The sequence below is a fragment of the Trichosurus vulpecula genome, chromosome 7 (assembly GCF_011100635.1).
Source record: "Trichosurus vulpecula isolate mTriVul1 chromosome 7, mTriVul1.pri, whole genome shotgun sequence".
Lineage (NCBI taxonomy): Eukaryota > Metazoa > Chordata > Mammalia > Diprotodontia > Phalangeridae > Trichosurus > Trichosurus vulpecula.
Genome location: NC_050579.1, coordinates 148,370,701 through 148,384,204, shown reverse-complemented (window position 1 = coordinate 148,384,204; position 13,504 = coordinate 148,370,701). Strand labels below are relative to the sequence as shown.

Genomic DNA, 13,504 nt, shown 5'->3' with positions numbered 1-13,504 from the left:
GATCTTCTTTGTTACTAAAGAAAGATTCTGTAGTCTGAGTCCTTTTACACTGCTTGCTCATTTCCCCAGCCAATTACTTGACTTTTGAGCTTTCTGTCAGAATCTGACTGCTTTCAGAGTGGAGAGTGCTTTGTCCCAAGCTTCAGGGGTTTTGCGCTGCTGCTTTCAGCACTACTTCTCTTCCGAGGTAGTATGTTGCTCCTTTCCTGGCCTGTGCTCTGGTCTGTGAGTGCAGGCATTCCTTTCTGCCATGTAACTACCAGGAGGACTCCCTAACCACAGCCATCACAAAGCTCTGCCACACCAGCGCTCCTCCTCCCCCAAGAACCACCAACCAGGACTTTGATTTGACCCAGATCCAAGCAGGGCAAAGCCTCAGTGCCAGCAAAGTGATCCCTGACCTCCTGCTCTGATCAGCCACTTGATTCCCCGCACTGTGTAGGTCTGGGGCCAGAAGCAGCCACCACTGCTGCTACTGTTGCTGCTGCTGCTGCTGCTGCCCCAGGGCTGTAGCTGGACCAAGCACTTTTCTCACCCAGATCCAGCAGTTTTCCCACTGACCTGCTCCATTGTCTTTGGCGTTTGTGTGTTGAGAATTCTAGTAACTTCCACAGCTCAGTGATTCAGAGCCCTGAGACCTGCTTTGCCTGGTGTACTCCTGAGTCTTGTTTTCCTCAGCTATAATACACATGGGTTGAATTATATGTTGGGAGGACAGAGAACATGAATTTACTAAGCACCAAGCACTTTACAAATATCTCATTTGATACTCACAACAATCTTGTGAGATAGGTACTAGTATTATCTCTATTTTAAATTGAGGAAATTAAGACAGAGTTTTAGTGACTTGCCCAGTACTACATGGCTAGTGTCTGAGGCTGTATTTGAACTCTGGTCTTCCTGATTCTACATACAGCATTCTATCCCCTCTGCCAGCTAGTTGCATATGGGTTCTTTCACCTCTGATGTGTTAGAATTGAAAATGGGGCTTAGAGATTATTTATGTCAGTGTCTTTTCTAAAATGAGGTGATCACCAAGGTCCTGGCCAGCAGCAAATCTTAAAATGTAGTCCAACTTCCTCATTTTACAAAGGAAGAAAATAAGGCTCAGAAAGGTAATGACTTTATCATTTGGCAGGAAGGTCAAGTTGTTGTTTTTGTTTGTCCTTTGTTCTTGAAGAAGACTGTGACTTCATGGAGGTGATACCTGGACATGCAAATGAATTGGACTGAAGTGAGGGAGGGCTGTGTAAAGTCACCAACCTCATTTCTCCTCCAGAGCCACCTGAGTCCGGTAGTAAGATATAGATCAAGATGATTGGAGATGGCCCTTGGCTAGAAGGCAGAAACTTGCTTCAAGGAAGAGGTGTAGGATGGATAGACTATGGCTTATAGGAGGTACTATACCTGTAGTCAAATATTTACTACAGGTCTTATTACACCGGGAGGCCATCTCCTGGATGGATCCCCCACCCCACTATTGTTACCTTTCTTCCTCCTCCAATTATTACTCATTTACCAATGAAGGGGAAGGAGATCCCAGTATCTATAAACTGAGAGTCTAGACTCAAATGCTGGACCTTCCACTTACCTTTGGCAAAACACAAGTGTCTAAGAGTTTCCTCAATGGTAAAACGGGTACGTTTGGGGGTCCACTAGCCTCTAAAGTCACTTTTTGTTCAAAATCTCTGAACTTATTTTGTCTTCCTCAGGTAAAACTGAAACTCCAAGAAGGCAGCAATTCACTTTTTCATTTTTGCATCTCCTGCACCTAGCAGGGTATCTCGAGATTAAATGGATACCCATTTTTACCAATCAGGCCACTGAGGCTCAGGAAGGTGAGTACACAGCTGGCAGGTGATGTGAACAAGAGAGAAATCCCCATGCCCCGGGTAGCCCTTCAGTAAGCAGATCACCTTTAGATCCCTCTCCTCCCCTCATCTTTAGGAAAGGAGCTAGCCGGAACGAGAGCAGTAAGTAGCACAAGCAGGCAGCTGGCGGGGCCTCCCTGCCTTCCTCCTTCCAGCCTCAGGAGGACATCGCAGACTACAAAGGCGGCTACCAGAGGCTGATGTCAGCAGCATGGAGACGAAACCTGAGCCTAGCCCAAGAAATGAAGAGGGGCCCGGGGCAGTCTCAAAACGCAGCACTTGAGCCCAACACCCTGGTCTGACCCTCTCTCTGCTCCCCGGGGGTACATGAAAAGCCAGAAGTGCCCCCACCCTCACCCCACGGCGGCAGGTACCTAGGCAGCCGCCAGCTGTAGTGGAACAGCAGCTTTTCTTCTCACCCGCTACCCCCACGCCGGGAGAGAGCACGGTGCAAGCGCATTTTCCTAAAAGGCTACCCCAGCCTCAACCGCCTGACTCCCGCTCTTTCCAGGTCTTCGACTGCAGGAAGAGGGGAACCCTGAATCGGCCACGGGCCCGCAGGAGAAGTAGGAATCAGCCGATTGCACCTGGCGATACTTTTGGAAGGCCTTGGCTCCTTGATTTTTTAATCAAATAAGGGTGACTGGGGAAAAACCATCCTGGGGGTGTGAGAAATAATCGTCTTACCAAGAATTCCACCCGGCCATGGGTGAATTTAGAGAAAAAAATTTTTATTTCATGTCATTTCTGTCGGGTGACTTGGCCTTTAACCCCTTTTGGGAAAGGGTCCCTTCATAGGTGCAAGCACACCCCAAGATAATTACAAAACTTTTTATAATCATCCTGATTCGCATTCACTGCCTTGAATCCCATTGGTCAGCATTCCAGGATTCACTAAACCCCACCCCCTGATAACATCTTCCCATTTCCACATTTCAATTTCCCCCTCCGTTTTCATCCTCATATACTTTATTCTTTATAAAAGGAAATGCCAAGCCAAAAATACTTTTAGTCTCCTCCCCGTTTGTCTGCATCAGACAGCATGAGAAAGGATTTTTCTCAATTGCTAAGAGAATTGATAAAAGCTGTGAATGTGAGGATTTGAACCAAGCATATCAGTGATAAAAAATCCATTATCTAAGACCTTGTCTAGGTTAATGGACCTAATACTCATTCTTTGTGAGGGACACCTGACCTGGTAGTTTTTTTGATATACAGGAAAAAAGCCTTGTCGGAACCAAGTGAAGGATGTGATTATCAGGAGGCCAACATCCCCCCAACTCTATAAGCAGTTTTATTTTTTACATTAGCCACCAATATTACTTCAAAACATGTTTCATATAATTTCTGTGGAAACAAAATTCAATCATCCGTTACAGAGGAGTAGTTGAAGCAGCAGATAAGGTTACTTATACTAAATGATCTTCACTTTTGCAGAAGAACAAGGGGTCTAGTTTCTTCAGTTGCAGTGTTTTTCATCTCATGAAAAAAAAAGTGGGTAGCCTGTACCTCTGTTTAAAAGGGGGATATAAGGGCATTGCTTCTGTTCTCTGGGCCCTGTGTGGATTTAAACAAATTCAGCTGGATTACCATATAAGAAAGTGAAACTTTAAAACTTCTGCAATAATCCATTTCTCCTATGTACATATTACAAAAACTGGAAAATCCCCCTCCCCATACCTCGTCCCCACACAGATCCTCTCTTGTCTTCCCTTGCCCTGCTGAAGAGAGTAAAGACCCAGCCGAGAAAAGCAGGCAGGGGCAGTAGGTGCCAGGTCTAGGGGTGGGGAAGAAAAAGGCAAGAGAGGAAGGAAGCCCATGGAGAAGTTTAAGTTTGTGTTGAACCTACTGATTAAATACCACACTGTTTTAGGCTATAGCTTCGTGAGCCTACTGACAGCTGGCGGCGAGAGCCTCTTCTCCAGCATAGTGTTCCAATGCCCCTGCAGCGCTACCTGGAACCTGCCCTATTCCCTCATCTTCCTTTTGGTTCCTGCCCTGATTCTCTTCCTTCTGGGCTGCCTGTTGAGCACCCGGGCCAAGCAGCTCATGACAGGTTGTTGTGCGGCGAGTAGAGGGGAAGAAGAGCTCAGCGAAGCGGACTCGGACCTATGCGTGGGGATGGCGACATGCTGTCACGTCACCTTGGCCGCTGCTGTGGCGCCCATCACCTGGATCGCAATGGCGCTTCTCAGGGGAGGTTTCTATGAGTGCGCAGCCAGTGGGAGCATCTGGGTATCTCGGCTGTTGTGCCCCGATCAGGAGGCCAGTTGTTCGGAGCAGCTGCCGAAGGTGCCCTGCCAGGAAGCAAAGCCGGAGCAGATCCAGGAGCTCTTGAAGGAACTCAAGGCCCATTCCCAGGTAAAGACTCATCTCCTAATTTCACCACAATGAGAGGAAAGCGGAGAGATTCTAGTCACAAAAGTCAGGATTAAGGGCAGGGTTGGGGAAGGGCTGGAGAGAGAGGAGCTGGAAAGATAGAAGAGAAGAAGGAGGTAGTTTAGAGAGAGATTTAATTAGCACCCATGAATGGAAGTTAGAAACCTGTGACCTTCCACGAAGGCCAGCTCCAATGCCATCATTTTCCAGAAGGCAACCTGGTACATTGTGGGCTTATTAAACGTTTATTGAATGAAAGAATGATTCCTTCATCAGAAAGGAACCTTCCCCCTTAGGCTTTGTTTTGCTTGCTCTTGTGAGAAACATGGTTTTGGGGATCACTGGACTTCCTAGGCAGGGCCAAAGTCCTGAAGAAGAACCCTGTGATAATCCCTAGGGAAGGCTGTACAGACCACAGGACTCCCAGAGGAAGACCAAGTGGTAGCCATCCCTTAATCTGTGGGGATCACAGGGCCTCCTAGGGGTCAGACCCTAAGGAAGACCCAAGTGATGGCCCCTTAGGATGGCAGTAAGATCACAAGGCTCCCGAGACAGGGCCGGAAGTCCCATGTGATGTTGCCTTAAGAGGGCCATGCAGACCACAGGGTTCCCCAAGGGAATCCAGAGTGGTAGCCCTCTTAACACCACAGTGGGGATCACAGGACACCCCAAAACAAGATCCAGGAGTAAGCCCGGAGAGCTTCCACTGCCTGTTGCTTCCCTTCACTTGACCTTAGGAAAATCCATGTGATTTGCCCATTCACACCCAAAGAACTCAGGACCAGAATGGGCAGAGGAAGGCATTTTATTACGCTCCCCGAGAGAGCAGGTATAGTGCTCGAGGGAACACTCACACTGGTACAGCTGCAGGAGCAGGGGTAACCATTCCCTCCACTCCTGCTAGAGTCATGGTTAGTTTACAGTCTTTGTTTTTTACATAGTTTTCCTAGGTTATACAGTTTATATAAATAGGATAATAAGATACAGAAGCAAAAGTGAAGTTAATTAGATTTTCCTTGTCTTAGTTTAGGATTAAACTATATTCTTTTACTTCCCCTACTTTCCCTCTTTAACATATGCAAATGATGCAAATCAGTAGGCCTGGATTTTTGACCAAGACCAGACCCTAGATAAGCTTGAACAGGTTCAAGTGGGTTTGGCCTCTCTAATTCCCCAGACTGCCTTCTCAAAAAGTATGCACATGCCTACAAGCCTCTGACCTCTCACCTGACCTACCTTGAGGCCTGGTCTCTGCTAAAACTGGGGTGGGGGAGGGCAGGGAAGCACAACTTTAGTTCTGTGGAAACAAAACTCCTCCTCCCATTTCTTACACTCTCAAATGCATGTTTCGTGTATTCTTTTGTGTCTTAAAGTCATTTGTGTTTGTGTCTTATTCCCTTACTAGACTGTGAGCTTCATGAGAACACAGACTGTCTCTAATCTAATCTCTGTACTGTGTACTTCCCCAGGCACCTATCAGTGCTATTGATTCAATAAGTCTGAATAAATGATCAATAGATAAGTGAATTTGAAGTTCTCTTTACCAAAAAAAAAAGAGATGAAAGAATTGTTTTCTCTCATATTTAGACTCTCCCAACATACAAAGAAATGATCTTTCTAAATGTTAGGAAGAGCAGGCCTAATGTTCTTCTATAATGGGCATTGTGCCCTATCTGGGTTGAAATGTGAGACACATGAAATTTATATTTTCAATCAATAAATCATTAACCAATTAAAATTTATTAAGAGTCTACTATGTGCCAGGCACTGTGTTAAACACTGGGGATACAAAAGGAGGCAAAAGATAGTCCCTGCCCAAAGGAGCTTACAGTCTAATGGGGAAGACAGTAGGCAGACAACTATGTACAAAGCGAGCTGTATAAAGGATAATTAGGAAATAATTAAGAGAGAAAGCACTGGAATTAAGACAGTTTAGGGAAGGCTCCCTGTGGAAGGTGGGGTTTTAGTTGGGACCTGAAGAAAGCTTCCCTTTAAGAGTGTGTATGGTTTGGGTTCTTTCCCCTAGTGCCCTGACATTTCTAGAGATATGAATGACTCCACAAGTAACAGATGCCTCATGTGAATGATAGTGATGCTGCTCTCTAGTTTCTCCAATTTAATTTAAGCATAATTTATTAAGTATTTGCTGTGTCGAGCACTGTAGTGCTAGAAATAAATGAAAATTTGTCCTGCAGAGCTTATGCTCTTCAAAGGGGAAACAACATTTATACAAATAAGCAAATATATAATTTGTTCAAAATAAATGCCAAGCATTTGGGGGTAGGCGGAACAGGGCAGGACTATCAACTGAGTGAATCCAGAAAGGTCTCTTGCAGAAGATGATGCATGAGCTGAGCCAGGAATAGGGAATTAGGAATGGTTTTGTCGAAGAGGTGGAATTTAAGTGAGATTTTTAAGGCTTGGTAGAGATTCAATAGCCAGAGGTTCCAGAAGGCAGAGCTGAGGAAGGAGAATATTCTAGGCACAGAGGTAAGAGGTAGAATGTCCTGTATAGGGAACGTTGATTTGTCCAGACAAGCTGAAATGAAAGTCTCAGAAGCTGAATTCTGATGGTCTAAATTAATTGCTCCAGCAGGAGGCTGTCCCACCTGTATTAAATTCCTAAGACTTCTCTCCTGTATGAATTGTCTGATATCAAGTTAGAGGTTAGGTGTGGCCAAAAGTCTCACCACGTTCATTGTGTTCATAAAGTTTCTCTCCAGCAAGAATTCCCCATCCTTGTGAACAGTAAACTTTTCAGAGGGGATTAATTTTCTATTTCTTTTAAAATGAAATGGTAACTCAGCTGATGTCATTTTGGCCTGTGTCCTGCAGGTGGCAGGTTGGACCCTGATAGCTCTTGTTGTGCTTGCTCTTCTGATTTTCACGTCCATCACTAGATGCCGATCTCCAGTTAATTTTCTTCACCTTAAGTTCTGGAAACTATATTGTCAAAAGGAAGAAGAGATATTGATGAATGAAGCTAAGCAGCACGCTACTGAATTAGCAGAAGAGAATGTCAAATGCTTCTTTGATGGCTCCCAGCCAAAAGAGTTCAGCCTACCAAACTACAAAGCCTGGAAGAAGATTTCACTGCACCATACATTCATGCCTGAGAGTCAATATTACAGTATATTACACAAGTATGTTAACAAGCAGGAGGATGACAGTAATACTTAACCATCCAGAAAGGATGTTGTGAATCCTGTTCTAAGTTTTGTGGATTCACTTGATCCTACCAATTCTGTTAATGTAATGTAATAACAAACAAACATTATATGATACGGCATAATGCTATATGTGGAACAATGTAACTACATGTAGAAAATATTTCCTATTTCTACTTCCTTTTTGTTAGATATCAATTTTGCTAATAAACAGGTTTGTAATTCTACTATACTTTGCTTTTTGGTGGTGGTACCTTTGCTATTTCATCGAATCATAAGATATTAAAGCTGAAAGGGACATTAGAAGTTATTTACTCCTACCCCTTTATTTTACAGGTGAGGAAATTCAAGGCCCCAGTCACACCGACTCTAAAATTTACTAGCTGTGCTACCATGGACAAATCATTTCACTTCCATTAGATATAGTTTACTTGACTGCAAAATGAGTGCAAATAATACTTGTACTATATACCTCACAGGGTACTTAGGAAAGCATTTGCATTCAGTCAATTGAAATTTATTAAACAACATGCAAGGTAGTTAGGTGACACAGTGGGTAGATTGCTGGAGTCACCAAGAAGACTCATCTTCCTGGGTTCAAACCCCGTTTCATAGACTTACTAGCTATGTGACCCTAGACAAGTCACTTAACCCTGCCTGTTTGCCTCAGTATGTAAAATGAACTGGAGAAGGAAATGGCAAACCATTCTAGTATCTTTGCCAAGAAAATCCCAAATGAGGTCAAGAAAAGTTGGACATGACTGAAAACACCTGAACAACAAAAATAAATTATTGTGCAACAATCACAGTGCTAAGCACTGGGATATCAAGAAAAGGGGAAAAATCCTTTTCCTCGAGGAGCTTATATTCCACTGTAAATAACTAGGTACATACAAGATATGTGCAGAATGGATGGCAGAGCAAACAGGATTAGCAACAGGGGAGACAGAGAAATGCCTCTTGCAAACATGGGATTTGAGGTTAGTCTTATAGGAATCCAGGGAAATAAGAATTGGAGGTGAGGTGAAAGAGTATTTTGTTAATGTGTAAGTGTGATTATGTCATGCTCATACACACACCCCAACTTAATAAACTCTAGAGGCTCCATTCCAGGCAAAGGGGGATAGCTAAACAGTGCAAAAGGCACAGAGAAAGGACATGGAGTGCCAGGAGGAATATCAAGTAAGCCAGGATTGCTGGATGGTAGAATGAATGGAGGATGAATGAGAAGTAAGGTAATTAAAAAGGTAGGAAGTGGCCACTTTATTAAGGGCTTTAAATGCCAAATTATTGTTGTTTAGTTGTTTTACTCACATTTGACTCTTCATGACCCCCTCTTGGGGTTTTCTTGGCAGTGATACTGAAGTGGTTTGTTATTTCCTTCTCCAGCTCATTTTACAGATGAAGAAACTGAGGCAAATAGAGTTAAGCGACTTGCCCAGGGTCAGACAGCTAGTGTCTGAGGCCAGATTTAAACTCAGGTCTTCCCAAGCACCCTGGTACTATACTCATTGTGCCACCTCCTGCTTTATATGCCAAATAGTAGCTTTCATATTGATCCTGGAGATGACAGGAGCTACTGGAGTTCATTGAGTTGGTATGTGTGTGTGTGTGTGTGTGTGTGTGTGTGTGTGTGTGTGTGTGTGTGTGTGGTGGCTGCACCCACGCTTTAGTAGTGCTACGAAAGAAGGAATGGAGTAAGGAGAGACAAAATGAGGGCATCAATTAGGAAGCCAAACCAATAGATATGATCAGCATTTTGGTGAACTGGGCAATTAATTCAAGTATAGGAGATAGTGGAGAGTTGAATTAGCCCACCAAGGAGTGAAGATATGAAAGGAAGAAGAGTATAACCAGTGCAGGGGTAATATCCTGAAGAAGAATTTGGGGGGCAGGGGGAGGGGATAAAAAGAACAAGATTAAAGTGTGCACAGCAGAGAACAAAAGAAAACGCAAGAAAGCAAAGAAAAGATGGACCATTCTCAACACAAGGTATATTATTTCTCATACAGGCTTTCTTGAAATGAAAATTTATTGTTACATATTTTGAATCCTCTCCTATGTTCTGCTATGCACATGACATGTTTTTTTTTCTTTTTTACTTTATATTTAAGTATATAATAAAAAAAGAATTCGGAGTGAAGCGGCTGGAGAACATGGTGAGAACTAAGGATTAGGTTAAGGGTTATAGGCATAGGGAAAGTTGGAATGATGAAGATTATGATAAAATAAAGGGTTTGTGAATAAGGAAGTATTTTTGTTGTTCTTCAGTCATGTCTGACTCTTCCTGACTCTATTTGGGGGTTTCTTAGCAAAGATACTGGAGTGGTTTGCCATTTCCTTCTCCAGCTCATTTTACAGATGAGGAACTGAGGCTATCAGGGTGACGTGACTTGCTAGTAAGTGTCTGAGGTCAGATTTGAACTCAGAAAGACAAGTTTTCCTAACTCAGGCCCAGCAGTCTATCCACTGCACTGCCTAGTTGCCCAGGGAAGTATTTTTTAGATAATGGAAAAAGCAAGGGCAGGATCATTTATATGTGTAACTGAAGTAGAATGAGTCAAGGGAACTGAGTAGATTTGTATTTGGAGAAGTGTAAGTCTGTTATTTCCCCTAGAATGAGGAGAGGAGTTAGAAAGGAAAGAGAAACTGTGAGCCTGGATTTACTGAGAAAGAAAGGAGAATGTGCTGTGGATCGATAGTTAAGGGCCACTGGGATCTGGATTGAATGTTAAATTTGGATGAGAGGTTATTGAGTGACAATAGTAGTGGGAGAATCTGGAAGTGATGATGGGGAGCAAGAGGATTTTGACAACTAATTAGAGAGTATGAGAGAAAGTGTAGCCAGTACTGGACAGGTTAGCAAGGGAAGAAAGCCAGGTCTTGGTGAGTACCAGAAGGTGGAAGCAGTGAGAAAGAGGGTTAAGATGAAAATAGGTTGGTAATTATGGAACAGGCATTTCAGAATTCACAGTGGAAGGAGTGGGAAGATCTGGAGTGGGGCATTTGGGCGGGGGTAGATATTAATGATAGTAAGGGAATGAGTAGTTGGGGATGGGGGAAATGGTTTATATAACAGTTGTGAGAATGAGTTTTAGAATTACTGGAATGGGGAGATTATAAGGGAATGGGTATGTGTTAAGCATTAATGAGTAAGCTCAGGCAGGGTAGCAACGGTTGAAGAGAGGTCTGTTGAGGGATTCAAATAATTAGACTGTTCTCAGCCTTCTCTTAAGGTGAAACTTGTGGCAGGTTGTGATGATAGCCCCAGGAGGGCTGTCTTGTAGCCGTTAGAGCAGGAAAAAGTATAGGAACTCATTGGGAGGCAATGTTTCCTTTTTTGAGCTGGAGAAGGTCCTAGAGGAATAGGAAGTGGAGGGAGGCTTGTCCTGAAGCTGGCCGGTCTGGGAGACTGAATGCTAGTGAGTGTTGGTAGAATTGTACTCAGAAACTTAAGATCTTCCCCTTTGGCCATCTGATGTTGACCTTGAGCTCACTTTCTTGCAAACTGAATCTTGCCCAGGATTTCAGTGACCCTAGCATATTATACTGGACAGACAATGTGACATAAAGCAGCAAGAAATACTTCCCTTAAGCATGAAATCTATGATTTGAGAAAAGGGTGTTTTATTTGGTATCTGGAGATTTCCATATTTGTTTTAAGTTTGAGAAAAAGTTATGTGGCTGAAGAAGAATCAGAAGGGTTTGTTTTGGTGGGAATGAGAAAGAAAAAGAAAAGAAAAATGAAACAGAGAAACTAAGAGACTACATTATTGAGAGAGATGGCTAAAAAAAATTGGAAAAAACTGCTAAATGGGATTCTGGGAAAGGCACCCAAAAGATCTGAATGAACTAAAAAAAGAAGAAATAAGTAGAACTAGGAGAGCACTTTACATTATCACCATAATATAAAGGAAAATAGTATTGAAAGACTTATGAACTGTGTTCAATCCAATGACCAAAAAAGATTTCAGAGGACTGACAATTAAGCATCCTTCTGTTACGACAGCGGTGGTAGACTATCAGTTCAGAATGAGACATGCATTGTCAGACACGGCCAATGTATGAATCTGTTTTGCTTAATTGTACTTTTTTGCTTTAAGCGGGGTTCTATTGGAGGTGGACAGGAAAAGTCATTGTAAAAGGACCCTTGGGAAATAATGGTGATATAAAAAAACACCTAAGAAAATGTTTAAAAAGAAAAAAAGAGCAAAATTTAAATCCTAATCTTGTTGATTAAAGAGTTTTTGTTATTGTTTTTTGCATTGTTGTCAATGTGCTATTTGAAACTTCTGGAACTTTGGCTCTGCATTGCCCAAACAACTCCTTGTGGATTCTATCCAGGCCAGAACTTTGAGCTCCTCTGTCTAGTGGTCATTTTTTCCAAGAACCAGTGGAGAAGTTGCCAAGGACTCTTCCAAAAACCCAGTTAGCACAAACTTAGGATCCAGGATCTCAAGATCTCTGACTCATAAGATGGCCTCCACGTCTGGACACGTTCATTTTTTGATCAACGTTCAGTCAGGCAAAGCATGAAAAGCAGCTAGAAGATCAGGCTCAAGATTGCCTAGATAAGTCATAGTATTGTAGCTGTGACATGGGAGCAGTCAGCATGCTGTGAGGGGAGGGGCAGGGAAAAAGGCACCCTGTGTTTAAAAAACATCTTTAAAAATACAGGACAGCCAAGTCATGGTTGGACAGCCATTTTTCAGGGAAAAAAGATATCCAAGCATTTTAGTGGATTGTAAGCTTCTTAGCCTTTTGGCTAAGATCAAATGTAGTATATGTCCTTATCAGTTTAATATCTCCATGTCCTCTATTTGAAAAGGACATCCAAGTGGCACAGGGGATAGAGTGCTGGGCCTAGAGTCAGGAAGATTTCATCTTCCTGGGCTCAAATCTGGTCTTAGACATTTATCGTGACCCTGGGCAAGTCACTTAACCTTGTTTGCCTCAGTTTCCTCATTTATAAAATGACCTGGAGAAGGAAATGGCAAACCACTCCAGTATCTTTGCCAAGAAAACCTCAAATGGGGTCATGAAAGGTCATACATAACTGAAATGACTGAACGACAACAAAATCTCAAGAAGATTGAGCAGTGTGATAATATCAGCCAAAAAGCTCATGGGGTTTTAGTCTACAAGAAGAGGAACTCGTGGAGCAGTTTTTGTTATGTCTTGTATATAGTAGGCATTTTGTAAATGTTTGAAAAATTAAATTCAACTGTCTACTAAAAGGAAGGTTACAGTTTGATTTGGTGAAGAGAATCTGTACATTCTATAGTCTATGATCACACTCTCTGATTTTGCTCATAGTTGTAAACACAATTACAGGGAATTTTTTTAATAGAGTCTTTTCTGAAATTTTAATTTATGAATAAATTCAAATATAATTTAAGTACCTGTCAAGTTAAGGATGCTTTCCATCTTCTGATCCATACTTTAAAATAAGCCTACTTTAGATAGATCTTCTAAAATCACAAACATTGCATAATCTTAGACAAATGGCAAATGTTCTTGGAACCTTGTGAACTTGGACCTGCTAAGAATTATGCCTTGAATAGTTGTATGCAGTGGGTGTGGTAGCTATAAAAGATGCTATAGAACACATGCCAAGATGAATAAATCTTTCAAATGACCATTCTGCTCCAGTTGAGATTAATCTCTTCCTGCTTTGGATTTCTCTCTGCTCTACAATTAGACTTTTGTTCTAATTGTGGGCATAATGAAATTTAGCATTTTTAGCATCAGTGTGTAGTGACCAGATATGTAATTTGCTAAATATTTCATGATAAGGTCTAGTAGAATCACACTGACTAAAAAGGCATATATGGTATGATCTGCACCCACTACTATAAGATCATGGATCCATTAAACTTAAAAATATATATATACATATCTATCTGGCACATCGTAGGTGCTTAATAAATGTTTGTGGATTCTTGATTGACCTCCCTGAGTAGATTTATCAGCTGCTATTCATAATACCTAGCATAGTTCTAGGTACAAAAAAAGACAATCAACTCCTCAGAGGTAGTCTAGAGGTAGTCTAGTCTGAGACTAGAACCAAGGTCTCCATGTGAGTCA

General features: G+C 42.3%; 1 protein-coding gene and 1 non-coding gene across 2 annotated transcripts; both read left to right on the top strand.

Annotated features, from left to right (window-relative positions):
• Window positions 1-3,689: 3,689 nt before the first annotated feature.
• Window positions 3,690-7,562, top strand: LOC118858449 (calcium homeostasis modulator protein 6-like). Its single transcript, XM_036768973.1, has 2 exons — window positions 3,690-4,232; window positions 7,086-7,562. The coding sequence occupies exons 1-2, from the start codon at window positions 3,690-3,692 to the stop codon at window positions 7,428-7,430; spliced, it is 888 nt and encodes a 295-aa protein (XP_036624868.1). The 3' UTR covers window positions 7,431-7,562.
• A 4,600-nt stretch (window positions 7,563-12,162) lies between these two features.
• LOC118858887 lies at window positions 12,163-12,355 on the top strand. Its single transcript, XR_005011005.1, has one exon. It is a non-coding gene; the product is annotated as a U2 spliceosomal RNA (small nuclear RNA).
• The last annotated feature ends 1,149 nt before the right edge of the window (window positions 12,356-13,504 follow it).